The sequence below is a fragment of the Martes martes genome, assembly GCF_963455335.1.
Source record: "Martes martes genome assembly, chromosome: 4".
NCBI lineage: Eukaryota > Metazoa > Chordata > Mammalia > Carnivora > Mustelidae > Martes > Martes martes.
In genome coordinates this window covers 136465657-136493343 of record NC_137891.1, presented here as the reverse complement: position 1 = coordinate 136493343, position 27687 = coordinate 136465657, and the positions used below count along the sequence as shown (strand labels likewise).

The window sequence follows — 27687 nt, the reverse complement described above, 5'->3', positions numbered from 1 at the left end:
TGGGATCCCAAGTATTCTAATATTCTTTCGTCTTATGGTATTACTTATCTCTCAAATTCTCTCCTCGTGGTCCAGTAGTTGTTTGTCTCTCTTTTTCTCAGCTTCTTTATTCTCCATCATTTGGTCTTTTATATCACTAATTCTCTCTTCTGCATCATTTATCCAAGCAGTAAGAGACTCCATTTTTTATTGCACCTCATTAATAGCTTTTTAAATTTCAACTTGGTTAGATTTTAGTTCTTTTCTTTCTCCAGAAAGGGATTCTCTAATATCTTCCATGGTTTTTTCGAGCCCAGCTAGCCCCATGATGATTGTCATTCTGAACTCTAGTTCTCACATATTACTAATGTCCATATTGATTAGGTCCCTGGCCGTTGGTACTGCCTCTTGTTCTTTTTTATTGTGGTGAGTTTTTCCGCCTTGTCATTTTACCAAGATAAGAATAGATAAATGAAAGAACAAAATACTAAATGGGTAGCAATGACCTCAGAAAAATATATACTAACCAAATCAGAAGAGTCCCAAAACTGGGGAGGTGGGAAGAGGAGAAATGGGGGGAGAAAAGAAATATATATATATATATATATATATATATATATATATATATATATATTAGACTGGTGAATAGAATAGAGCCACACACTTAATTTTGGGTGTATTTTGGTCTGTTAGAAGAAACTACCTCCCTAAATTTTAAAGAAAGAAAGAAAAAAATATATATATATATATAAAATAAGGGTAAACACAATGAAAGGATGGAATATGACTGTAAAGATGAAAATTTAAAAAGATTCTAAAGAAGGAATTGATAAGAAGGTCGAAAAAAGAAAAAAAAAAAGAATGTGATCAGGCTGGAGACTAGAGCAAAGCCATGTGCTAGATTTAGAGTATATTTTGATCTATTAGAAGAAATTGTATCCCAGAATTTTAAAGGAAAAAAAAAACCTATATGTATACAAAAAGTAAGGTTAAATACAATGAAGGGATAAAATATGACTATAACAATGAGCATTTAAAAAGAAAAGGTATTGATAAGATAAAACAGTTAAAACCGTTAAAATAGGAAAGAGGAAAAATTTTAAAAATAGAATAAGAAAAAATAACATTTTAAACATTTAACTTTGAAAGACTAAGGGATTATGGGGAAAAAGCCATGAATTCTATGTGTTGCTTTCTCCTAGCTCTGGAGTTCTGCAGTTATCTTTGATCAGTGAACTTGGTCTTGGCTGGGTGATCTTGCTGATCTTCTAGGGGAGGGGCCTGTTGCAGTGATTCTCAATTGTCTTTGCCTGAGTCAGAATTGCACCACACTTGCCAAGTAATCTTCTCAGGTTTGCTCTCAGTAGCTTTTGTTCCCTTAATGTTTTCCGTACAGCTTTGAAGGATGGGAATGAAGATGGCAGCCTCCCAATCTCCAAACCTGTAGGAGCCGAGAGCTCAGGGCCCCACTTCTCTGTGCGCCCTCAGAGAAAAGCAGTCAATCACTCCCATCTCCCTGGGCTCGAATGAGTATTTCTATCTCTGGCACATGGTCCCGTTTGGAGTCTCCAAACCCAGCAGATTCCTGCAGCGTACTCCCATGCCACTCCTCCCGGAGGAGGAAGGAGGGGATCTCCCTGGATCTGCCACTCGTGGGGTCTCTCTTCAAAGACCAGGGGTCCGACTGTGCCTTGGATCATGGTTTAAGATAACCCCGAGCTGAGAGCCCACTCCTTGGCTCCATCTCTATAGCTGGCTTCCCTGCTCCAATACCTGGGAGCTCTGCCACACTCAGACACCCCTGGTCTTTTTGTGACCCTGTGGGTCCTGAGACCACACTCTCCCCGTGAGGGCTCCACCCCCCGTTTAGCCTCTGGAGCCATGTCCCTCAGTGGAGCAGACTTCTAAAAGTTCTGATTCTGTGCTCTGCTGCTCTACTGCTTGCCGGGAGCCAGCCCCTCCCCCTGCGGTCTATCTTCCCATTACTTCGGATTCACTTCACATGTCCTACATTCTGGAAGGTGGTTGATTTGCTGTTCGTAGAATTGTTGCTCTTCTCTTTGAGCTCCTGTTGAGTTTGTAGTTGTTCAGAATGGTTTAATAACTATCTAGCTGAACTCCTGGGTCCTGATGATATTTTGGTCTCCTGCTCCTCTGCCATCTTCTCATTTGTGTTTTGTTGTTGTTGTTGTTTTTTTGCCCTTTCACTCTTTTATGAGTCTGGTAGAGGTTTATTCATTTTGTTAATCTTTTCAAAGAAATAGCTCCTGGTTTCATTGATCCTCTTTTTTTTTTTTTTTGTTATTTTGTTTTGTTTTGTTTTAGTTCCTATATCAGTTATTTCTGCTCTAAATTTAATTTCCTTCCTTCCTTTTGGATTCTGTTTTTCTTTTTCTAGTTCCTTTAGGTGTAAGGTTAAGGTGTTTTGAGATTTTTCTTCCTTCTTGAGGTAGGTCTGTGTTGCTATAAACTTCTCTCTTGGAACCATTTTTGCTTCATCACAAGAGTTTTAGACCATTGTTCTCATTTTCATTTGTTTCCATATATTTTTTGATTTCTTCTTTTATTTCTTCATTGACTTATTTATTGTTTAGTAGGATGTTATTTAACTTCCATGTATTTGTGGTCTCCAGATTTTTTCTTGTGTTTGATTTCTAGTTTCATAGCAGTATGGTCAGAAAAGATGCATGGTATGGCTTTGATCTTTTTGAATTTGGTGAGGCTTGTTTTGTGTAATGTAATTTATTCTGGAGAATGTTCCAAATACACTTGAAAAGAATGTGTATTCTACTGTTTTATGGTGGAGTGTTCTGAATATATCTGTTAAATCCATCCGTCCTGTGTGTCATTCAAAGCCACTGTTGCCTTGTTGATTTTCTGTTTGGATGATCTGTCCATTGATCTTAGTGTGGTTTTAAAGTCCTTTACTGTTGTTGTATTATTATTGAGTAGTTCCTTTATGTTTGTTATGAGCTGCTTTTTGTATTTGGGTGCTCCCATGTTGGGTGCATAAATGTTTACAATTGTCATTATCTTTTTTTTTTTTTTTTAAGGTTTATTTATTTATTTTAGAGAAAGAGAGCATGAGCATATGTGGGGGCAGAAGAAGAGGGAAAGGGAGAGAATCCTAAGCAGGCTCCCTGCTGAACACAGAGCCTGACACAGGGCTCAATCTCAAAACCCTGAGATCATGATGTGAGCCAAAATCAAGAGTTGAACGCTCAACTATCTGAGCCACCCAAGTGCCCCAATTGTTATATCTTCTTGTTGGCTTGTCCCCTTTATGATATTTATAGTGTCCTTCTTTGTCTCTTTTTACATACTTTGTTTTAGTCTATTTTGTCCAATATAAGTATTGCTATTGCAGCTTTCTTTTGACATCTGTTTGCATGATAAATATTTCTCCACCCCCTCACTTCTAATCTGCAGGTGTCTTTGGTGTGAAATGAGTCTCTATTAGGCAGCGTGGAGATGGATACTGTTCTTCTATCCCTCCCATCATCCTGTGTCTTTTGATTGGAGCATTTAGACTATTTACATTCAGAGTAATTGCTAATAGATATGTATTTATTGCCATTTTGTTACTTGTTTTGTGGTTTTGTAGCTTTTCTCTGATCCTTTATTCTCTTTATCCTTCATGGTTTGTTGGTTTTCTTTAGTGATTTATTTGGATTCCTTATTCTTTGTTTTTTGCATGTGCTATTCCTCTTTGATTGGTGGTTACCAGTGGGTTTATATATAACATCTTCTCCTGTAGCAGTTTATACTAAGCTGATGGTTCCTTAATTTTGAACTCATTCTGTACTCCTCTTCCCTCCATGTTTCAGATATTTGGTATCATATTTTACATCCTTCTATTTTGTGCTTCTCTTGATAGATTTTTACAGATATACTAATTTATTTTTGCCTTTGTGCTTCCTATCTTTCTTGCTCTTACTTGTGGTTTTTGTTTTCCTCTCAGAGTCTCCCTTAACATTTATTGTAGGGCTGGTTTAGTGGTCATAAATTCTTAACTTTTGTTTGTTTGGGAAACTCTTTATCTTTCCTTTTATTCTAAATGATAGCCTTGCTGGATAGACTTTTTAAAAAATATTTATTTATATGAGAAGGAGAGAGAGTGTGTGCACAAGCAGGAGCTGGAGAAACTCCCTGCTGAGCAGGGAGCCCCATGTGGGACTTGATCCCAGGACCCAGAGATCATGACCTGAGCTGAAGGCAGACACCTAACTGGTTGAGCCACTCGGGTGCCCCTGGATAGACTATTCTTGCCTGAATATGTTTCCTTTTCTGCACTTTGAATATATTAAGCCCATCTCCTGGCCTGAAAAGTTTCTGCTGAAAAATTAGCTGATAGCCTTATGGGGTTTCCTTTGCATGTAACTGTCTTCTTTTCTCTTCCAAACCTTAAAATTCTTTATCACTTTTTTTTTCTTGGTCATTTTAATTACTATGTGTCTTGGTGTGGACCTCCTTGGGTTGAATTTGTTGTGGGGATCTCTGTGCCTCCTGAATCTTGATCTCTGTTTCCCTTCCCAGATTCAGGATGTTTTCAGCTATTTCTTCAAATACATTTTCTGCCCCCACCCCCCACCCTTTCTCTCTCTTCTCCTTCTTGGATCCTTATAATGTGAATGTTAATGACACTTGATGGTGTTGCTGAGTGCTCTAAGTCTATTCTTATTAGGCAGCATTTATTTGTCTCTCACCTGTTCAGCTTGATTGCTTCCCATTACTTTATCCTCCAGGTCACTGATACATTCCTCCACTTCCTCTAGCCCACTATTTATCTTTGTTAAGGATCTCACTGATGTCCTCTACCCTCTTCTGAAGTCCAGTAATATCTTTATGATTACTACCTTAAATTCTCTATCAGGCATATTACATATTTGTTTCCACTTAGCTCACCGCTGTGATTTTTGTCTTGTTCTTTCAGAGCCAACTTCTTGTAATAGTATTTACCATGTTGCATAGTCATTTATCTGTTTACCTCCTACTGCCCAACCCTATAACCCCTGCCCCAACCATCCTGGCAGATCCTTGTCTTTTCTGTGTTTATCCTAGGACATACTTAGAACAGGGCTAGTAGGAACTACTACATTCCTAGTAGGACCTCAACAAATGAATGAATTCTTCTTTGGCCTGCTTCTAAAAACCAAATGCCATGTTATTCACATTTAATATTGGAACGAGCTACTTTTCTTCTTGTAGTTAGTTATGTTTTTGAACTCCTTATAAAGGCATTGTTAGAACTTTGCTCTCTCAATTCTATTAATTTCTTATATACAAAATACCTTTCTGCAATTCATTTTTCCTTAAAAATTACTTCCAGTCCTGCTGATGAGTCAGTAGCTGAAGTATCAGGAAGTGATTCTTTAAATATCTTTTAAATACCTATAATTACATACACCAAACCCACATATCCTTCTCTGACCCCATACTCGGCTTTGGTTCTCCTGATTTTTAATTCAAGGAGGAAAATGTGAAATGACTTGGGGTGGAAATGGCAAAATGCAACTGCAAGTTAATTGCTCTTCTCTCTCAAATTTGCATAAAATTTAAAGCTAGAAGAAATATTAATAATTACCTAACCTAAACCCCTTTTTAAAAGTAAATCCTTTTTTTCCCCAGGAAACAGGACCAGAAGTCATAAAGGTCCTAAGTTTGCACAGCAAATTAGTGACTTGTTGATTCCAGGACATGTGTTTTTCTCTTCCATTATACTAACTGCTCTTGAAAAATTCAGTATTAAAGGCCTATCAACTATGCATATGGATCGTTTCAAGCTTCTATTTCCTCATATGTAAAGTAGGGATAATAATAGGAGCTATGTCATGGGTTTGTTTTGAGATTTTTTAATTGAACTGTAGTTGACACATGATGTTACATTAGTTTCAGGTATACAACATAGTGCTTCCACAACTCTGTATGTTATGCTATGTTCACAAATAGCTACCATTTGTGGCTATGCAATGATACTGTGATACCATTAACTTTATTCTTTGTGCTGTACCTTGTATCTCAGTTACTTACTCATTCCAAAACTGGAAGTCTACACTACCCACTCACCTTGAGCCATTTTGCCCATCCCCCAACCACCAGTTTCTTCTCTGATTTATGGGTCTGTTTGGTTTTTGTTTGTTTTTTAGCTTCCACATATGAGTGAAATCATATGGTATTTGTCCTTCTCTGACTGGCTTATTTCACTTGGCGTAATACCTTTCTGGATCCATCCATGTTGGTTCAAATGGCAAGATTTCATTTTTATATCTGCATATTCTAGTGTGTGTGTGTGTGTGTGTATCTATATCTATAAATAGTGTGCGTGTGTGTATATATATATATGTACATATGTATATATATTCATCTTCCTTAATTTGGCTATATTGCAGTATTTATAATAGCCAAGATATGGAAGCAAGTAAATGTCCATGGATAGATGAATGAAGAAGACACACACACACACACACACACACACACACACACAAATATTATTCAGCTATAAAAAACCACCAAAAAACCAGACTCTTAACTTTGAGAAAAAAACAGATGGTTACCAGAGGAAAGGTGGGTGGAGAAATGGGTGAAATAGGTCAAGGGGATTAAAAGTACATGTGCCTTGATAAGCACTGAGTAATATAGAGCATTGTTGAATCATTATATTGTACACCTGAAACTAATATAATTATGTTAACCATACTGGAATTAAAAAAAACATTTTAAAGATTTTATTTATTTATTTGACACAGAGAGATCACAAGTAGACAGAGAGGCAGGCAGAGAGAGAGAGGGAGGGAAGCAGGCTCCCTGCTGAGCAGAGAGCCCAATGCGGAGCTCGATCCCAGGACCCTGAGATCATGACCTGAGCCAAAGGCAGAGGCTTAACCCACTGAGCCACCCAGGTGCCCCTGGAATTAAAATTTTTAAAAATGCTACAATGAGCATAGCAGTGAATATATCTTTTCAATTTAGTGTTTGTGTTTTCTTTGGGTAAATCTCTAGTAGGGAAATTACTGGATGATATGGTAGGTTGACTTTAAATTTTTTGAGGTAATTCCATGTTGTTTTTCATAGCGGTTGCATTAATTTGCATTCCCACCAACAGTGTAAAAGCGTTCCTTTTCTCTACGTCCTCAGCAACACGTTATTTCTTGACTTTTTGATTCTAGTCATTCTGACATGTGTGAGGTGGTATCTCATTGTGGTTTTGATTTGCATTTTTCTGATGATTAGTGATGTTGAGCACCTCTTTATATGTCTGTGGGCCATCTGTATGTCTTTTTTGGGAAAATGTCTATTCAGGTTCTCTGCCCATTTTTAATTAGATTATGTGCTCGCACGTGTGTGTGTGTGTGTGTGTGTTAAGTTCCTAATATATTTTGGATATTAGCCCCTTAACAGATATATGATTTGCAAGTTTATCCTCCTAGTCAGTAGGTTGCCTTTTCCTTTTGTTGATGGTTTCCTTCACTGTGCAAAAGCCTTTTATTTTGGTGTAGTCCCAGTAGTTTATTTTTTTGCTTCCTTTACCCGAGTAGAACTATCTAGAAAAACGTTGCTAAGGCCAATGTTAAAGAAATTATTGCGTATGTTTTCTTCTAGGAGTTTTATGGTTTTATGTCTCATATTTAGGTCTTTAATCTATTTTGAGTTTGTGTGTGGTATAAAAAGTGGTCCAGTTTCATTCTTTTGCATGTAGCTGTCCAATTTTCCCAGCACTATCAAAGAGACTATTTTCCTCATTGTACATTCTTGCCTCCTTTGTCATAGATTGACCATATAAGCATGGGTTTATTTCTGATTTTTCTATTCTGTTCACATGCCAACTTGTGCTTAGACTTATCCTTAACCTCTTCCCAGGGGACATTAATACTCAAGTCTATCAGTGCCAGGAATGAAGCAGGTATTGTTGGCCATGGTTTTCCAATGAGTGATTGCCTTAGGTCTGCCCCTAGTAAATCATCTTAGGGAACCACAGGGCCCTCATGATGTCACAGGATGAATATCTTATGTCAGGATCAGATTTAAAGTCTTTTAGTGAATAGGGCTGTCACTCTCGATGTTAACTAAAACTTACTATTAACTTCTTGCTCTTCCCATAGTCCTCTTTTGTAGTTCCAGTGATCTTCTACCCATTAAGTCCATTAGCATTTTAGGATGACTTTATTTGGATTGCATTTTCCTTCAGGACAAAGAAAATACTAGTTTCTGAAAAAATTGATAGTTGAAGTGGGGGTTCCTGAGACCAGCTGTACATGTTTGTCTAAGGCTGGCCTACGGTTAAATGGCCTTAATAGACATGAATGGCTCTGATAAGGAGGCAGTAATTGGACAACAGAAGGGCTCCTCTGAAGGCATGATCATATTGTTTACTGCTTACAGTGGTAAAGGGGGTAAAGTAATCAGTAGGACCATGCTCTGAAGATAAACTAAAGGCAATATCCACGCTAGGTCGTGCAAAGATGGCTATAGCTGATGGTGTAAATCTAGGGACAAGGAGGGAAGGAGGGAGAAATCCTCCACAACTGTCTACCTAGCACCTAACAAGGCTTATAGTGACTATACACATGTATATAGCATGTTATAACTGACCATCTTGCCAATGAGAAGCTAATCATCCCCCATATCTAGGAAAGTGGGAGGGTCACATGACACATATCTCCACACTAAGCTACTGCCAGCACCTATAGATATGAGCTCCTTATTCATAACATTAAGGTAGTATAACATTTCATATGCCATGTGACTTGCATAGTCTACCCTTTTCACTACACTCTCTTCCCTTACCGTGTTTTAAACTCACCCCATACCCAATCCCATCTACCATCCCCCCCAATATAATTGTCTTCCATCATGAGTTATAGGAACTTCTGGAAATTTGGTTTGAGCCAGTGAAAGTACATGTCAGTTGCTGTCTGCTTTTCATGACCAAAGTGTCTAAATTCTTTAGTCCTTTCCTAGAAAGGGTTGAATGACTGTCTTTTGCTCCTACCCTCTGTAGTGTATAAGTACTGATTCTCAGAAGCCTGGGTCATCTCTGCAGCTACTGGTACATAACCAGACCCTCATTGGCTGACATTTTTCCCTTTCTGGATAATGTTCTCCCTTCATTCCATGGGAATTCCAGCCCTAGAAGAAGGGACTAAGGAGGAGGCAGGGTACCTTTGGCAAATACTTGGGTGAATATGAGTCATTGTGAGTGTAATGGCCTTTTCATTTGTTATCTGTTTCCATGGTCACAGCTGGGTCTCAGGATGGGAACAGCCCTCCACACACTGGGTATCATTACATCATCCTCTTAGTAACCTCTATTGCCTTCCTGTTGCTTGCAGCATAAACAAGGTGGTATGGGAGGTACTCTGCATACTAGTTTTGAGCCCACTCTCCTCCTTTTTCTTCACTTTCTCCCAAGACTTCAATCCAGTGCTTACAATGTTTTCTTTTCTTAAGACCCAGTTCAAACATCACCTTCCTTGGGAGCCTTCTCAGACTTCACTGATGTGGAGCTGGTTCTCCTTCCTCTGAGATCTCACTGTACTGTATGCTCACCTTCTCACATGGTACTCTAATTACTAGTCTATGCATCTGCCATTCCCACCCACCTTGCTCTTGACGGTGAGCTTTGTACGGGCTGGTGTGAGTCTTACTCATCTGAGTGTTGGAGCCTGTGTTCAACATCTGGCTCTCAGTAGGTATTCAGACAATGTTAACTGAATGAAGGAAAAGGAAAGAGAATGGGTCTTCTATCAATTTATTGAGCAAAACACGGGTAGGATAATACAGTGAGGCACTGATCCAGTAAAGAGAACAATGATGTTTTAATGAAACTTCTTTTAAATCTGTGAAGTACATGTGAAGTAAATACTTTTACTTTTTCCATAGGACAGAATTCCAAACAATGATCACAGTGCTTAGGTTAATAAGATGATGGACAGATGAGGAGCCAAAGAATGCTATGAGATAACAAAATCCCTCCAACTATGTATCAAATGCAGATTACTGAAACATCAAGTGAATGATGTTTAGAATGACATGACTAAAAACAAGACATTACAGTCATCAAGTCCATAAAACTAGAAAAAGCTATATCACAAAAAGGCCTTTCATAAGCGATTAAATGAGCATATATGATAGACGAACCAATTTTATATTTGAAGCAGCTTATAGCACCAACACACTGGCAGGACCTGTAGAGTGGGCCATTGGACCGAGGCATCGGAGGGGAGGTTGGGGCGAGTCTCCGTCATCCTCTATTTAAGCCTCCTGTTTTACAGATGGTGAAATGGGGGCCCAGCGAGATGAAGTCCCTTGTCCGAAGTCTCAGGACACAGGGACACAGGATTGGCTGGAAAAGGAGCCAAGGCCACCCAACTTTAGGTAAGTGCTCTTTTTTAATCTACACATAATTTTATGTGTTTCATGTATTTTGTTCCTATTAACAGATCTACCATAAAAGAAATCAATATAATTCATAACACACTCCAGTATTTTATTTTATTGAGAAGGACTGACATATACTGTAGTTCATTTCCTGGGCCTCTATAGATCTTCAACTGATAGCTGGAATAATCAGATGATGCTCATCTTGGTTGTAAACTGGCTGAGAAGGCAGCATCCAAAGCCAAATTTAGCATATCTTCTACTTCCTAAACTAAGCTATGCCTCAAAATTACTAAGTCATTGGTAAATTTTTTTTGATAGTTTAAAATACAAAAACAGTACAGAGAGAAAGCAAGTTGGGTCCTTCCTTTAAAAGATCATTATGGCACTCCGATTTTAATAAGGTAAGGAAATGTAAAACCCTGATTCTTTTTAGAAGAATAAGTAACTACAACTTAGACCTTGTGAACGACCTGGTGTAATGTGTTTCTATAAAATACTTTGGAGTCATGAACTTTTGTCTAGCATATTTTGCCACGGTCCTGAGGCCTCAATGGACAGACTGATGCACTAATGAACATATAAGAATGAAAAAGGAGATCACTATTAACAGAAGCAGCATTAAAGACAAAAGTCAATAATGAACACATTTAAATAGCTTCATAGATATGAAGCCAAGAAATTGCAAGTATATTATGTGATTAAGTGTGTCTTTATAGTGGTAGTTGGAAAAACAACAACGCCAACAACAATACAACACATACTGGGTATTTGTCCATTATAAGCCAGCTACTGAAGAACAGTTTAACTGTGGTTCATAAGTTGAATAAAGCCTGAGAAATAAAAGTGACTTCTGCATATCCTATACATAAATTTTCTTACACAGACATCTAGTTGAAAGTCAATCAACATTTAGCTACAATTTTTCCCCACTGGGTCCAGCACCCAAGGATGGGATTTCACTTCTCTTGAACATGCCCTACACCTAGTTAGGAAGTTACATGACATTCACCCTCCTAGCCTTTATGATATCTGACCAGCAAAAATGAAATCTCCTGGGACCTCGAGTCCATTCCTTACCACTACAAGCACATCGACAAATAGAGAGCAAAACATGTTTTGTTTTCTGTTAGGTAAAAAGGACATAATTTAGTACTAAAGAATAAACTATGCTTGCTACTGAAAAGTTGCACATATGCCAAAAAGGTATAATAAAACTTCATAAAAATATTTAACAAACTGCCTCATAAATATTTAAAGAAAAATGTTAAAATCATAATGAGAATAAGATTAGTGTTCTGAAACGATCAGTAGAAAAATATACCTGTTAAAAGGAAAGGCCTCATTCAGTGAAGCATTAAATGTAATGTCTTTTTAGTGTACATTTCAAATTTCACCTATAGCTCTCCTAAACAAGTGCCTCTAATTTACTTAGAAACGGGGACTATTGCAAAACCAAGCTGTAGATGACAAGAGGTTAAGGCCAGTGGCATGATTTTCACATGATGTTGGAAAAGTGAGGGCAGTTCACAATGCTGAACAGATAGGTGCCTGGGGAAATCCCAACTATATTTGAGCAGTTTAAAAACAGCCCTGCATTTGTTCCCCCCCAATCAGCTTCATACTCCAAACCCAGACATTCGATTTTAAAAGGGGCTTGGTGTTGCAGAGCAAGATTGTACAGAACTAGGAGAAACCATTGTAGGTAATTCCATCCTGGGGTTGGATCCTTTTTGAAAATAAGCTTTGAATCCTTCACTAGTAGATATTTTAATGAACTAAAGGTAATTGAGACGCTCAAAGGCTTGTGTATGGTTTGAGCCCTTAAGTGAGCATTTTTGTTTAAAAAAGGGATCCTTTCTCCTTCTTTGATAGAAACTAAAATACTCTCTGGCCATAGGAGATTCCTCTGGGTGCCACTGGCAAGTCCAAGGATGTGAGGGCTCTGCTCATGCCCAGAGGAGTATCAAGAATCTGATGAGCACCTGCTGGAACCCTGAAGCCCAGGTAGTGTACTCCCGAATCCAAGCCTGCCCGGGGGGTTTGTCAAGGTAGGAAACAACACAGTGGCCCAGCAGGTCGTTGTAGTGTCTGATACCTTTGGCTTTTGTATGGTTCTTTCCCACCACGTTCCACCCACTTGGGGCTGGGGCGGTGACACCACACCTCTGGAAATAGCCATTCCAGCAGGAGAGGAAAGATAAAGGATCAGGCAGTGAGGAGGAATTCACCAGGTTTGGCTAAGGAAAGCAGCTGGCTTTCACACATTCCGGCTCCTCTTTGGGTGGGGCTCATGTGCACAGTCTCCCTCCGAGCATGAGGGTGGACATTTCCGAGGTCTCTTCCCCCAACCCAGAGAACACAAGCCCCAGGGCCACAGCTGCCCAGAGTCCTCCCCCCAGTAGCCCCGCCCTTCTAGATCACTGAAGCCCAAAAGGCTCCCTTGTGTATATCTCCTGAGAGGGTTTTTAGTTCAGTTTTTAATTGGTACTGTTGATTATAGCTTAAGAGGTCAGCACGATTTCTTTGCTACTCAATTACAGTGGCCACAATCTTTAGGATGGCCTTCACTGTCTGTACAGTAACTACATGAAAAAAAATCTTACCCACCTACGTACAGCTCAAGACAAAGGTATGACTTCTAAAGTTGAGGAACTGAGGGCATGGAGAAAGATTTTACTAAGGAAATAAGCATTGATATGTGTATATACAAAGACATATATATACACAACACACTCCTCGCGCAGGTACACTGTACAGTTGGCACAACCCTATTAAGAACATACTAGGATGTAAAGGTTTTAGAACTGAAGTCATTCTTGGCATTTTAATAGAGACAGCTACTTAGGTAACTGAGGTCTGGATATAACTGGCTTTTTCGTATATTTAAAAGGATATAATCGTCTTTTTTTTCAATGGCCCAAACCAATATGACACCATCGTTATCAAATGGGAAAGAGGATTGCTATTCTGTGAAATCAGTAAAAGGTGTTTTAGAGAAAGGGCAACTTGGAAAATAAAGACGTCAGAGTCGATTATTCCAAGTTAGAGTATTTTAGTTATTAGCAGTGGTTACGAAATAAGCTGAAAGTAAATTTCTTCCAAGGAGCTGCTCAAAATTTGCTTTGTTGAGAAGAGGCGAGGAGCCATTTCAGCGTTCCTCTATAAGATGATGCAAGTTTTTTTATCCTTGAAAGGGTTTTCTGAGGTCGGTATCCCTATCAGCAAAGGGTCGCTCCTGGCGTGCTCCTCACAGTAGGACATGAGGTCTGCTGATGCCTTTGAAACCTGACAGGGGGAAAAAAAAACCAAAGCAAAGAAACAAAATTTATTTACAAACATTGTGAGTATAACTGAACGCAGGCGCCCTGGGCACAGGACTGTTGGAGTGATATTCTGAGAGCCGGCTTCTCTGAGATTACTTGTGAGTGAGGAAAGGAAAAAGACGGACCAGTCTGGCAGCTCTGGCCTTTTTTCACCAAGTGGTCAGACTCAGAGATCAGACAGAATGACCTCCTGTGTCTCCTGGTGTGAGCATAGATGACCTACCCCCAGCTGGTAAGTATGCCAGCCAAAATATTAACAGGAATCGAATCCTCAGCAAACCGGGGTAATTTCTGCAAAATGAGTGGCCTGGATTCTTCAAAAGTGGACTGTGTGGCAGATTATTATTAGATGATCCTGAATGTTACCATTGTACTGTGGCTATGCAGAAGAATGCCCTTGGGTCCAGGAGATAGACGGTGAGGGGTTTAAGGGTGAAGAGTCATGGAGTCGCACAGAATGTTCAAGAGGCTTAAAGGATAGGAATTGTGTGGGTGTGTGTGTAGACAGAAAGAGAAAGCAAATGAGCCAAAATGTTAATAATTAGTGAATCTTGGCAAACACTGTAGGGGTGTTTGTTGTTATAACTCTTCTATAGGTTAGAAATTTCTCAAAGAGCCGGAGGGGGAAGTATATGGGAATCAAGGCAAGGGTGTATCTTAGTTTGCATTTGAAACAAAACTGGATTGCAGCAAGGTTTAGGAACGGAATTATGGGCCTGGAGCCAATACTCTTGAGAGATAGTCAAGTTCTAGAGAGCTTCAAGAGTTGAAGACCCACCTTGGGAAAATAAAAAGAGGGACAAAACCCGAAGGGGACGATTCAGTGCCTTCCTCTGGTGGGAGTTAAAAATGCCCTGCCCTGTTCAGAAGCCGGGGTGGGATATCCCGCAGGATCATCAGATCCGTGTCTTTAACGCAAGGAGCACAGGGCAGCTGAGGCCTGTCAAATACAGCCCAGGCACCCTGCTGCTTTGAGGACAGGTGACTATCCCCAGGCCCAGAGGAATGTGTCAGGTGACTGCTTCAGTTTCTAGGAAACAGCATTACTCACAACATTCCAGGGCACACACTGCCTCATCCTCTCTTGGGATTTGGGGTGGGGGAAGACTCTGAAGTCAGGTGACCATATAAATGCCTTCCCGTTTCTTCCAGATCTCAACTAAGGCTGGCATTATTCACGCTGGCTGCAGAATGTGTCTGTAAAATAGTCCACATACATTTAAAAAGCAGCATACTCTTAAAAAAAGGAGACCACGTGTGTTGACTAGCTGTGCAAGGCTAGCTCACCTGCCCTGATAACTCTAGAACGCTTCGTAAACTCCAGAGGGATGACAAGGGTGCGTTCCTTAAGTCCATCTGGACCCCCTGGCCCAAGGCAGATCACCTAGATCGTGAGACTTGACGGGGCTCTGTCAGGGAACGCAGGTCCTCAGGGGATCCTGTCCTGGGTTTTAGGTTTTTCTGTCCAAACAGAAAGGCTAACTGAGACCCTTGGGCTGCCCTGTGCTGAAACTAAAGCCCGTGCCAGGCGGCAATGAGAGTTAAGACTCTGAGACTCTTGGCTTGCTCTCGGAAATTCCTGCCCCCCAGCTGCATTAAAGGGCATTGTCTTCTCTGAAAAGTGGCCTTGCCTTTGGAGAGCAGAGGGGTCCCATCCCACCCAGGCTTCTGACCTTTATTCTCTCGATGGAGGCTTCCATTCTCAACTGTTGCACTGTCCTCCTGGCCTGGGCGATGTTGTTGGTGCTTGCTGTTTTGCTGGACATCTTCAACTATTGTTTCTACCTGAAACCTGAAAAGAACGTCAGTTGTTGAAGCAGCCCTAAAGCTTCGCTCCTTAGGGGAAAAGGGTGCACCAGCACTCCTCACAGGTGCTGGTAGGTAGTTATTAAGATGCCCTCCCACCGGAGCTCCTACATAGATCTTTCGTTTGCAGTACTAGTCGCCTAATCCATGCACCCTGACACACAACACAGTGGAGGCTTTTCTAGCATTTTCTAAGAGGGAACAAACACTGGCGGTAGTCGGGGGGCCTCCAGCAACGGTGAGTGAGTGCAAGCACAGGCCACATTACTCACGCAGTTTAATATTACTGCTATATACTTTAGTGGAAGGTTCGATTTTATTTCCTTTTGGCTCTCTTACCCAACTATTACACTGATTCAAGTCCTGGCAACTGAAAACAGCGAAGGAGAGTGCCTCTGGAGAACTTTGCACAAAGGGTGCATTTGAGGTGCTATGGAGGTTTGCAATCGTTTGAGGAATGTTAGTTAGGCAGATAAGGAAGTCTTTATTCAAGGAAAGTGGGAACCTTTCAGCTGAAGGATTCTCACTGGCAGACCCACTGCAAGTGTCCAAGGGGATACATGGAGCAGCCTCAAGCCTGGAATACCGAACAGAATTCTCTCTTTCCCTCCTTTGCCTCTGTCTGGCCTCTTCCTGGGGGCTGGGCCACTTGCTAATCCCATACCCTGACTCCAGGGTTGTGGGTTGGCTCTCCTCTCTGGCCTGACCCGTAGATCCTCGACTGCCCTTTTCCTCGGTCAGCCCAGCCACCTGGTAAAAAGGTAAAGGAAACCTCCTGGACCTTGAGCTTCAACCCGTCTGCTTGTCCAAGGACATATTCCAAAAGGAAGGCTCAGGGGAGAGCACTACTGGGTGCCTCTGCCATATATGGCTAAGTTCTGTCTTGGCAAGGCGGCGACCAGGGGAAAATGCAGAGCTGGCAGGCCTGGCACCAGTGTGGCCGTTTGATGACTCATAGGAGCAGGTGGACAGTAGGTATGCCTCCCTCGTACACTGCAAGGGCTCAGCAAAGTCTCAGGGCACCCTGGCGCCAGCAGCAAACCAGGCTGACTCAACCTTCTGGAGGGGCTGCAGCCGCGCAGAGCCTATCTGCTGTAAAGGCTTAGGACCAGATAAGGTTGCAAAACCGACGGCAAGCCCCAGGCTCCACGGTGTCCATGCTGTGGTCTACCACAGGTGTTCCACCTGAGTTTTACTCCATGAGGAGTGCTCCCCAGGGCTCAGCGCCAAGAGCCAGATAGGGCCTTGGTCAGGAGCAGCTTTGGGTCAAATGCACAAATAAAACCATGCTTTTAGCTGTGTGCACAATTCTGATATCCAGCTTCATTGGCATGTTGCACATTCCTGGGTTTGGACCCTGCCTCTGCTGCTTACTGGCTAGAGAAGCTGGGCTGGTTACTCGACCTCTATGAGCCCAAGTTTTCTTCTACATAATTGAAGGGGAGGAGTGTGTCTGAGGAGTTAATTCGCTGATGCACATGTAGTATTTAGCCAAGGACCAGGGCGCTCCAGAAACAGCAGCTGCTCTTCTATTTATCCTTGGAGGTCACTTGTGGACCTGTCTCCCTCCCCCCACCTCCCCGCCAGGGTCACCGAGTCCCCGGGATCCTGATGACCGGGCCTGGGGTGGGGGAAAGGGCTAGGGCATCATCCCCTTTCCAATGCATCCCCAGGCAACTCTGCTGCAGTCCTGCCATGCAGAATGGAAGGGCTAGTGACAGCCACTGAAGCATCGCCTAGAAGAAGGAAGCCCAGCACAGCGGGAAAGTGGGAGGAGGAATCTTAGGGCAGGGTAAGGTGACCCTGCTTTTTCTGAGGCCTTGGCGACCTCATTTCCACACACTCCCAGCCGAGCTGCCTCTTCCTCAGATTCCTGTCAGCCCACCCCACCCAAAGGAGAGGCCTAGGGCCAGCTCCAAGGTTGTGCTCCCACTGGGCAGCCTGGCCCAGAGCGCTGCTGTGCTCTCAGGCAAGGACTTTGGAATGGAGCCTTTGGAATGGGACGGAGGCAGGCAGCAGGCTCCCTGCAAACGCAGCAAAGTGCACGCTCCTTCCACAGTCGTTCCCTGCAGCACGCTGAGCTGGGCTCCCATGCCAGCTGGCCAGGGTTCTGAGGACCGGCCCCCAGCCTCCAGAACGGGAACATGATACCCTTTCTGCCTGCCTCCTAAGGACTTTCTGAATGTCCCTTTGGGGGAGAATAACGCCAAGCATTCTCCTCTCCTCAGCTTTCAAGACACGAAGGTTCCAAGGCCTGAGCGAGTCTTCCTGCAACTGCTCCACCGTTCACAAGCATCAAGACTAGTCATAACCAGCAGAGCGCTCACCGGCAGGCTCAGTATGTAAGATCCTGGGGTAGGTAGGTACTAACATCGGTGAGAAGCTGCAGCTAGGACCTGAAGGACTTTCTTTCTGACTGTATCACAGTCCCAACGAACAACAGTGAGCAACTGACCACATGCTCGGAGGTTTCCCCCATTCTGACAGCTTCCTTCAGGCCTGCTCCCTCCCCACCTGCCTTCTCCCCTGCTTCCTTCCTGGGGACTTCTCCTCTGCCTCAGGGAGAGTGGAGCCCCTCCTCCTGTCCCACCAGCTTCTCTCAGGTTCCCCAACTCAAATACAAGTTCTCTTCTCAAAGTCCACTTCCCTCTCCTGGCCTATGTATAAACCCACCCGGAAAACTAGTTAACGTTTAGGACAGGGGTGATTTTCACAGCTTTCCAGATGATTAAACACAAACAATTTCCTCCTAAATAGGAATAGCTTTGGCCGGTCAATTAAATGGGGCATGTGTGGTCATTCCTAGAAAAAGCTGTGTACTGGGCCACTGGAAAACAACATAATCTCTTATTACAACATTCTTCTTATAGAGAGGAATTCTACTGTTTCAACTTAAGCAGCCTCCAGGAGGGCCACGCTGTTTGGCTGTTGAATGGCAGCGTCTCCGGGAGCCCGAAGTCTAGCCCAGGATTTCCTCCCGAGCTGCAGCTGCTTTGCATCTCCTCCCAGGCGGGCTTGGGCAGACCAGCCCAGAGAGACTCTCCCACCCTGTCTGTGCCTTTGGAGGGTTTCTTTGCTCTTCCCTCAATGGCAAGGATGTCTAGCTGGCTGCTTGTGCCACCAGATGGATGAAAAGCTTGCTTTATTCTTACTTTAGGAATCGCTTCCAAGGCAAACAACACCTGATACTTCTGTGGAACCTCAGAGTGAACACGTTGCTTTCAGACGCAGGGCTCTGTGAAGCCTCCCTGTAAGCCTGAAAGCCGGGTGGCTGTTTCATCCTCATTTTAGAGATGAGGCACCTGTGAAGGTCGAAAAGCTTGCTCCAAGTTCACAGTTCACCCAGCATCTAAGCCTTGAACCGGCTTGTAAACCTTTCACCCCAGAAGACATACTCCCCACCGCACCAAGAAGAGGATGCAATTCCAGTTAATCTGACCCACAAACGCTCAGGGCAATGGTGACCTTGACCCTGATGACCCGGAGTCCTGGGCTTGCTGACTGCTCTGCGGCTGTGCACCACCCTTCTGGGCCAGAAAGCATCTGTTTGTCTAGTGCCCTGAAAAACAGACCTCCCCTCTCCTTCCTTCGAGCTAAGCAAGAATGTTCCCGCTGTCACGAGCAGGCGAGGACTGAGGTCAGCATCTGGAGATCCTGAGCCACTGGCGCTCTATTCCCCCCTCCCCCGCCCTAGAAGTGGGGAGGCCTGCGCAGACCCCCACTTTGATAAAAACGCGGCTATCACTTCTGTGACCTTGTTCGCATTTTTACACATGGCTAGCAGATTTGAATAAACACATGTGCTATTTAGTTATTCAAATATTTGGCATTGGTTTTAATGCTGTTGTTCATCTGAATTCTTAGGTTCCTAGAAATTCCTAGGAACACAGCTTCCTATTAGGGAAATAAGAGTGCCTTAATCTTTGTCTAGAGGGGCCTGGAGCAGGCAGAGGTCGGGGATGGAAAGTGTGTCGGGGAGCTCACTCGGGCAAGCAGCAGCTGAATCACAGGTCTGCTGGGCTGGCCAATAACTGAATCACTGGCGTGAAGCCAATGTTCTAAGTAAACACACCCCTTCTGTCTATAATCAAAGAGCAGGTTAAAAAAAAAAAAAGACCAGGTTTCCACTTCCCCTCTGATCTTGCCTTCTACTCTCTCTGTCTTAATGTCTTACCCTGGCTCTTTGTCCCCCTCATCCATTAAAGGGGTGTGGCACAACCCACAGGGTTGCTGGGAGAACAAATAAGCATCTCTCCATACAGCACCCTACACACAGCTATTTAAATAAATGCTGGGTCCCTGGGTCCCTGGGTTCACCCACAAGACAAAAAAATCATGCGTTCAGTGAGAAATGAGAAAAATGCACCCAGCAAAAGAGCAAAAGAAGAATTTCAAGGTAGTGTGATAGAGTAGCAATATCTTTCTAATATGGTCTGAGAGGGAGTGCAGCTAGACCTTTAAGAACACTTACTTTAGGGGAGCCTGGGTGGCCCAGTCGGTTAAGCGTGTGCCTTCCGCTCAGGTCATGATTCCAGGGCCCTCGGATCGAGCCCCCTATCAGGCTCCTTGCTAAGCAGAGAGACTGCTTCTCCCTCTCCCTCTGCCTGCCTGCCACTTCCACTGCTTGTGCTCTGTCTCGCGCTATCGCTGTGTGTCAAACAAATAAAATCTTAAAAAAAAAAAAAAGAATACTTACTTTAATAAATCTCACGAACATTTATTTTAAATCAGAGCCTACGGGCTGAATGCAGGTAGGTGTGTTTGGCTGGGCCCCACACGGGGTTAACTCAAGTGTGTGTGTGTGTGTGTGTGTGTGTGTGTGTGAACTTTAAATTGATTGTCAATGTTTGAAAAACTGAGATATTTCACTTCAAGACAAAGATTTCGGGAAAAGTCAAAATCTTACAAAACCAGGCTGGGTCTGAGTAGTGGCTGCTACTTTCACATTTGCTGGGACACCGGCCAGTCCCTCTATTTGAACTTGTGACATGGCCTTTATACCATGCCTTGGACATTGAGTTCTGGCGACATACTCAAGGATTAGGCCAAGGGACTTAAGCTTACTCCTGCCCTTGCCACTGCCTGGTAACCCATGAAAGCCTCAATTTTCTCATGGGAAAAATGGGGATAATAATGCTTTCCTATTTCAAAGGGCTGTTAAGAGCATCAGATAAAATAAGCACGTGAATGTAATAAACACGAAGCAGACTCTCGCTGAGGTAAGTACCTAGACCCTCCACTCCCATCCCTGCCAAAGTGCTCGCAGCACCCCGCCGTCCCTGATCTGGCACTGGGCAGCTCCCTACCCTCCTCCTGCTGTGTCCTGAACTGTGGCGTTGGACAGAAAACAAGACCTCTCCTGGTGTTATCAGCGGAAGCACGCCCCAGCCCCCAACAGACATGCAGACGTCCTAACCCCCAATAACTCAGAATGAACCGAATTTGGAGAGAAGGTCTTTTTTTTTTTAATTTTTTAATATTTTTTAAAGATTTTATTTATTTATTTGTCAGAGAGAGTGAGCACAGGCAGACAGAGAGGCAGGCAGAGGCAGAGGGAGAAGCAGGCTCCCTGTTGAGCAAGGAGCCCGATGTGGGACTCGATCCCAGGACCCCGGGATCATGACCTGAGCCGAAGGCAGCCGCTTAACCAACTGAGCCACCCAGGTGTTCCTGGAGAGAAGGTCTTTAAAGATACAATTCAGTGAAGATGAGCCCAGTCTGGGGGGCCCCAATCCAATATGATCGGGATCCTCACTGGAAGAGGGAATTTAGACGCAGATGGGTAGAGAGGGAAGAGCACCCTAAGACAGAGGGAGAAGATGGCCCCACCGCAAGCCACAGAGAGAGGCCACGGAAGAAACCCACCCTGGTGGCACCTGAAAATAAATTTCTGCATTTAAGCCACTCTGTCTGTGGTGCTCTGATGGCAGCCTGAGCCAACAGAGACACTAAGGTTCTCTTGCAGCTAGATGACGTGGGCTCTGCCGAAGGGGTACATTCATCAGAGATCTGGAAAGTGGAAGTGAGAAGGCCAGTTCTTGCGGCTTGGCTGACTTTCCTGCTGGCAAGCAGGGTAGTGGGCAGGCTATATCTGGTGGGGATGGGTGCACCGCAGCGTGCAGTCACGAGCAAGCTGGTGCTAAGAAGCCCTATGGCTGCAGCAGCCTCCCGAGTCTCCACTTCCTGCTGGGTCCCGGGGGCCAGTTCTGCACGCTGAGGTCTAGAAGTTGGTCCTGGTCTGAAGTTGAGAACCAGTTCCTCCAGCCCTTCCACTCATTATGCAAGCAGGCACCTCATCCCCGGTGTGAGAGCCCATTCTGCCAGCATTGCCAAGAATGCTTTCTGTTTGTTGTAACTGAACCCTGACTGATACACAATTGTTAATCTGTTGTTTTGTAATCTGCAAATAACTTACAGAGATTAGCTATGATTTCTATTATAAGGCTATTATTGCTGAACACACCAAACCCTAAGACGTGAAAACTGAGAGATGCAAGACATGAAATTCTTCTTCTCCTTCTCTCCAACCAAAGCTTGCAGGCTGTAAGATCAAGGGTGGTAGATCTGGGACTAGTCACACGTCCTGCCCTGATCCTGCCCTGTGCTGAGAGCAAAGGGCAGAAAGAACAAGTTCCTGGCCTGCAGAAGGGAAAAATGAGAGGCAGAGGTGAGGAAGGGCTGCATGGAGCTGTGGACAACGTAGTTTGGGCTGGGGAAGACACAGTGACTGGAGCTCTTCTAAGAGTTTATATAGGCTCAGAATCAGCAAAATGAAGGAGAATAAGAACAGCACTCTCTCAAGACCTCCACAGGGCTCATCCTCTAAAAGTAGCAAGCTTTGCTACTTGCAGACCCTTGAAAGTAGACCCTTATCTGGTATCTTTGAAGTGTTCATTTTACCTGCCATCCAGGCACATGTCCCTAAATCATAATGACGATGGTAGACAAGGATACTGTTGCTTTAATGATGATTTTTGACAACTACCACCATTTACTTAGTATGTGCCTGGTAAGTGAATGCTAAGAATCATTTCATTTAATCCTCTCAGAGGGGAGTCCTTTTAGCATTTCTGTTTTACAGATGAAACACAGAGAGGTCAAAGTGACTATATTATTTATGCAGCAGAGCTGGGACTCGAGCCACCTGACTCCCAAGGTCATCCTCTTAATCACCACCTATCATGCTTGCCTCTGAACATCAAGAACACAAGGGAGGAATGGGGAGGAAGCAGGGGAACTGTCAGTCAGGAGCACCGAGCAAAAGAAGGCATGACCTCCATTTAAAATGAGCCTGTTGCTCATTTAAATAGGTCATCTCCAGAGCAATGGCAGTTGGTGCCCAGTTAAGTGGCCTTGGGAGAATCCCTAAGTGAAGGCGAACTAAAAAGAAGGACTGCCCCAGATTCTAGGTAAGGCTATTGCTCAAGACGCAGGATGATCCCATCACGCCTAGTGAAGCTGGTAGGAAGCCACGAGAATGAGCCAGTCTCGGTAATAAATCCAGGAGACTGCTGCAGAGCCTGAGTAGTGGGTTCCTAACTTCACTGTGTATCTAGAACACCTGGAGCACTTGTTTAAAAAAAATCTGATTCCATAGGTCTGTGGCAGGACCTGAGAATCTGCACTAAAGCTTTCTACATGATTCTGACTTGGTCCTGAGAAACACCAATAATGATTGTCAGAATCTTACCTCTGGGTTCTACCCACATTTATTTTTGCCTGGGAATTAAAATATGTCCATTTAAAAGAATGCCACTTCCTATCTATGCTTAAGTTTTCAACGTTCTGAACAAGCCCTGGGAAAATTCTGACTCCTTTTAATGACCTTAACTTATAGGATTAAGTAGCCTTTGGTTTGAAATAGCTATCATTTAACACACTTCTTGGCTACAAAATTTACATTTGTTTTCTGAACAGTCACTTCCTTCTGGAAATTTTCTCCTCTCAGTGATGCTAGACTGTCCTGTTCTTGCCTGTCTGATGATGTTCTTTCTACAGCTCTCATTCCTTCTTCGAACTCGGTTTTCTCAGGGGCTCAGTCCTGGAGGCCTCATGCAGCCGAGTGAACAGGGTTTTGACCGTCAGATAAATTTGAATCCTGGCTCAGCACTTACTACAACTCATTTGCTTCACTTCTCCGAACTACAGTTTCCTCATCTGTAAAATAGGAAGGGATGATAATAGCCCTGACTTCACAGGGTTGTTAGCAGGAGGAAATGAAAGAACGTATGTAAATTACCTGGCACCTGCCTGACCCACATTGGTCTTCAGTCAGGTAAATGACGTTCTACCGTGACGTGAACCATGACCAATGCGCTTCTCATGCAACCCTTTACCACAATTCCACGCTCTTAAATGAAAGCCAATTTAAATGTACACACAAATGGCCCACAGGTGCTTTGAACACAACACATGGAAAAGCTGGTGAAACGCCACTGCCCGCCCTCAACATCTCTGATGTCCCTTTCTTCAAAGAATGACACCACCATTGTCCTGGTCACTGAGGCATCCTCATGCCTCCATTCCCTTCTCCTAATTCCTCAGACCAAGTGCTAGCCAACAGAAGTCTGAATTTTTCTAGTAGCCACATGAAAAAAGAAGAGAAAAAAGAGAAATTTTGACATATTTTAGATGGCTATGACCAAAGTCAAAATGTAGTCAATGTAAAAAAACTGAGATGTTTTATCTTCTTTTGGTACTGAATATTTAAAAGCTCAGTGCACATTTTACATAGATAGCCCATTCTGATTTGGACTAGCCACATTTCAACTGTTCACGAGTCACAGGGGCTGCCTCAAGGGGCAGTGCGGCCGTAGACCCTGGCATTTTCCAAATTCTCTTGCTCCCTACATTTTTTTTTTTTTTTAAGATTTTATTTATTTGCCAGAGAGAGAGAGAGAGAGTACACACAAGCAGGCAGAGAGGCAGGCAGAGGCAGCGAGAGAAGCAGGCTCCCTGCCGAGGAAGGAGCCCGATGTGGGACTCAATCCCAGGACACTGGGATCATGACCTGAGCCGAAGGCAGCGGCTTAACCAACTGAGCCACCCAGGCGTCCTGTTGCTCCCTACATTTTGACAAACCATCCATTTTTAGTCCCCTCCCCCCGCCCCATTATCTCAGCAGCCATTGTCCCTCCTTTATGGCTCCTGGCACCTCAAGTTAGGGCCACGGTCTCAGCCTCATCATAGGACTCCTGCCTCTCACCTTTCTTTCTCTATTCTCATCTCTTCTCATTACTAGACGCTGAGATGTAGGGCCACTGTTCACTTTTTCTCCCTTCGCAAACCAAGGGTTCCCCAGGACCCCAGGAAAAGTCCAGAGGGCTCTGCTTTCAATCCTGATCCTCTCTAACATTTCTGCCACTGAAATAAAAATCCTCATCATAAAGGCACTGCTGCCACGCAGAGCTTGCTCTATATGCCAGACCCCAGGCTACACGCCCATCCCCATCAATACATTATCCTGCTGAGTTCTTGCCGTCACCCCGTGAGAAGATGAGAAAATGGGTTCTCTTCTCATGGCCATTTCACGAAGGAAGGAACCGAACCACAGAGAAGTGAAGTCTGTGCCTCATGTCAAATAGCCATCAAACTGCTTGAGTGGGATATGAGGCGAGGCAGTCTGACCGCCGAGGCCAGGCCGGGAAGCTTCCCCGTGACGCCGCTGTAGCACCCAGGGGCTGTCAGCCCACTGCCTGTCTTTTAGTGGGCTGTGTTTACAAGTCCTCTTGCAAGCATCTATGCAAGTTCTCTGCCCATTTCTCTTGGCCTGTATAAATTCTCTCTTTTAGGCCCTGGGTCACACTTTTCTTTCTTCCAGAAAGGTCTCTCTAGTTTTGCTTGCAGTGATTATTCCCTTTATGAATTCCAGCTCCATGCGTCAAGCTCAGGGGTTCAAGGACGCCGAAAGGGTGGCCCAGGCACCAAGGGGGGCAGGCAGGGGTTGTGTGTACTCATGTTTCCTCTTCCTGATGTGCAGCTATCATATATATGATATATGATATATCATATATGATATAGCTATCATCCAGCTCTCAAAAGGGTGACACATTTATTTCGGTGCTAATGGTATGTCAGTTTGTGCTTACTGTTATGTAACTGACTTTGCATGTATGAATATTGTCTTCCCACTGAACTGTGAGAAGTTTAGCTCCATACTAACCATATCCCAGTAACATTTATTCATCGCTTACTGTGCCAGGCGCTATATCACATACACTACACCGTTACTCATTTACTATTATCTGCAACTGTAGGAGATGGGATTTATCATACCTACCAAGACTGAAGCTCAGGGCGGTTAAATAATTTGCTCAAGACCAGACAGCTAGTACGCAGGGGAGACAGGATTGGAACCCAGATCTCTCCTACTTCAAAGCTATACCCTTAAGCTGGCAGATGCATAATCCCATGCCATCTTCTCTCTCCTATTGACTAATTCTGAGAATGGGGCTTCAATAATCACTCGGCTAAGATTAAGACACGAGATGTAGAAACCAACACACGGACCAGCGAACCTATCACCCTGGGGAGTTTGTGTCGGGTGTTTGTTTTCTTAGAAATAGGATCCACCCTGCTGCTCCTTCCCACAAGTATCCCACAAAATACAGACTGTTCCGAGCCAAAGGTCACCCACCTGTCTGGTTCCCTTCACAGCTCTGGGAGGCCTGGGTGGAGTCCCTGGGACTCCAATGCACTTGACTGGGTCAGTTGCTGGCACTGTATGAATGCAACTCCAGCGTGGGCTGGCCACCTGTGCAGCCCCCAGATTCCAAAAGTAGGGCTGCTCTGCACCCCCATCCTGCTCCCCAAGCAGGTTCGTAGTCAGTGAAGGTGGGTCGCAGGGAGCAGCTCTGTGCTGGTCACCTGCAGACGTGCAGGACCAGCCCCTTCTGGTGATGCCAGGCCGGGACCCCGCAGAGGGATGGGTTCACAATGAACAAGGGGTCCGACCTTTAGAAACACGTCTTCCTTTCGCCCTCACATGGCAAGCCTGGCTGAGAAAGGATCTGCTCCTATCTGCGTGGCTGCCTTGAGGATCGCTGGACATCTTGTCTGTTTAACCACAAGAGAATGAATAAATATGTGGATGAATTCTACAGTTACTTAATATCCAACACAAAAGCTGACAGTTACAGAGTGATTTTTCTGTGCCAGGCACTGGGTTATGGGCTTTAAAGTTATTTTATTTACTCAGAAAAAGAAATGACTATCTCACTAGTTTTTAAATTTTAAAAGAATATGTAGATCTAGGAAAAATTCTGAACGGATTTTCCCAAAGGGTAGACAAGAAAAGTTCACTGTCCTTCTACACTAGACTTCCCGAGGTGGTCACTGTTACCAGTTTCTGGGGTTTCCTTCTGAAGACATCCCCTGCATATACAAGTATGATGATTTACATATCTTAAAAAATGTATATGTCTTTAAAGATTTTTTTTTAATTTATTTATTTGACAGACAGATCACAAGTAGGCAGAGAGAGAAGGGAGGAAGCAGGATCCCCGCCGAGCAGAGAGCCCAATGCGGGGCTCAATCCCAGGACGCTAGGATCATGACCTGAGCTGAAGGCAGTGGCTCCAACCCACTGAGCCACCCAGGCGCCCCAAAAAATGTATATGTCTTTAAAAAATACAAATGGGAGCATGTTTGATGCATGGCTCTGTCCCGTGTTTTTTATTCTAACACTCTAATCTGGAGATCACGGCGAAGGTGGTATTCATCGCCTACTTTCCAAATAAGGAAACCAATGCCCTCTGGGATGCCTAGTGCATAAGGGAACCCAGGGTCCCTAACCATGACTGTATGCTGCAGACGCCTGCATGCCCTGTATGGGGAGCTTGCTGGGGCTGGAAAGAGGAAGTGGGAAAGACCAGAGAAGCAGAAGACAAAACTCTTGCCTTAAAAGGGCTCATTGTTTTGGGGGGCAAACGGTGCTATCTGACGTGAGAATGATTTCCAAACAATGGAAGAACATATCCAACATCCAGTTCCACGGTGCCCCGAGGTGCTAAGCATTTGCGAAGAGAAGCAGTCTCAGAATGGGGAGTGGCCCAGTGGGGAAGTCCCGTAAGCGGGTGAGTCTCCACACCAGCAGACAGCAACACCATCCCTGGGAACCTCTTAGAAGTGATGATTCTCAAACCCCCACCCCAGACCTCCTGATTCAGAAACTCTGGAGGCAGTGCCCCAAGCAGCTGAG

At 44.0% G+C, this 27687-nt stretch overlaps 1 protein-coding gene across 3 annotated transcripts in view; it reads right to left on the bottom strand.

The window, feature by feature from the left end:
• Positions 1-9718: 9718 nt before the first annotated feature.
• GNG12 (G protein subunit gamma 12) overlaps positions 9719-27687 on the bottom strand; it is a 127427-nt gene continuing 109458 nt past the window's right edge. For all 3 annotated transcript variants that reach the window (XM_080802438.1, XM_080802437.1, XM_080802439.1), the window contains 2 exons: positions 15356-15474; positions 9719-13644 (listed from right to left, as the gene is read on the bottom strand). In XM_080802438.1, the coding sequence (XP_080658564.1) occupies positions 13519-13644; positions 15356-15448 (219 nt within the window). In that variant the 5' untranslated portion in view covers positions 15449-15474 and the 3' untranslated portion in view covers positions 9719-13518. The remainder of the gene's footprint in view (positions 13645-15355; positions 15475-27687) is intronic.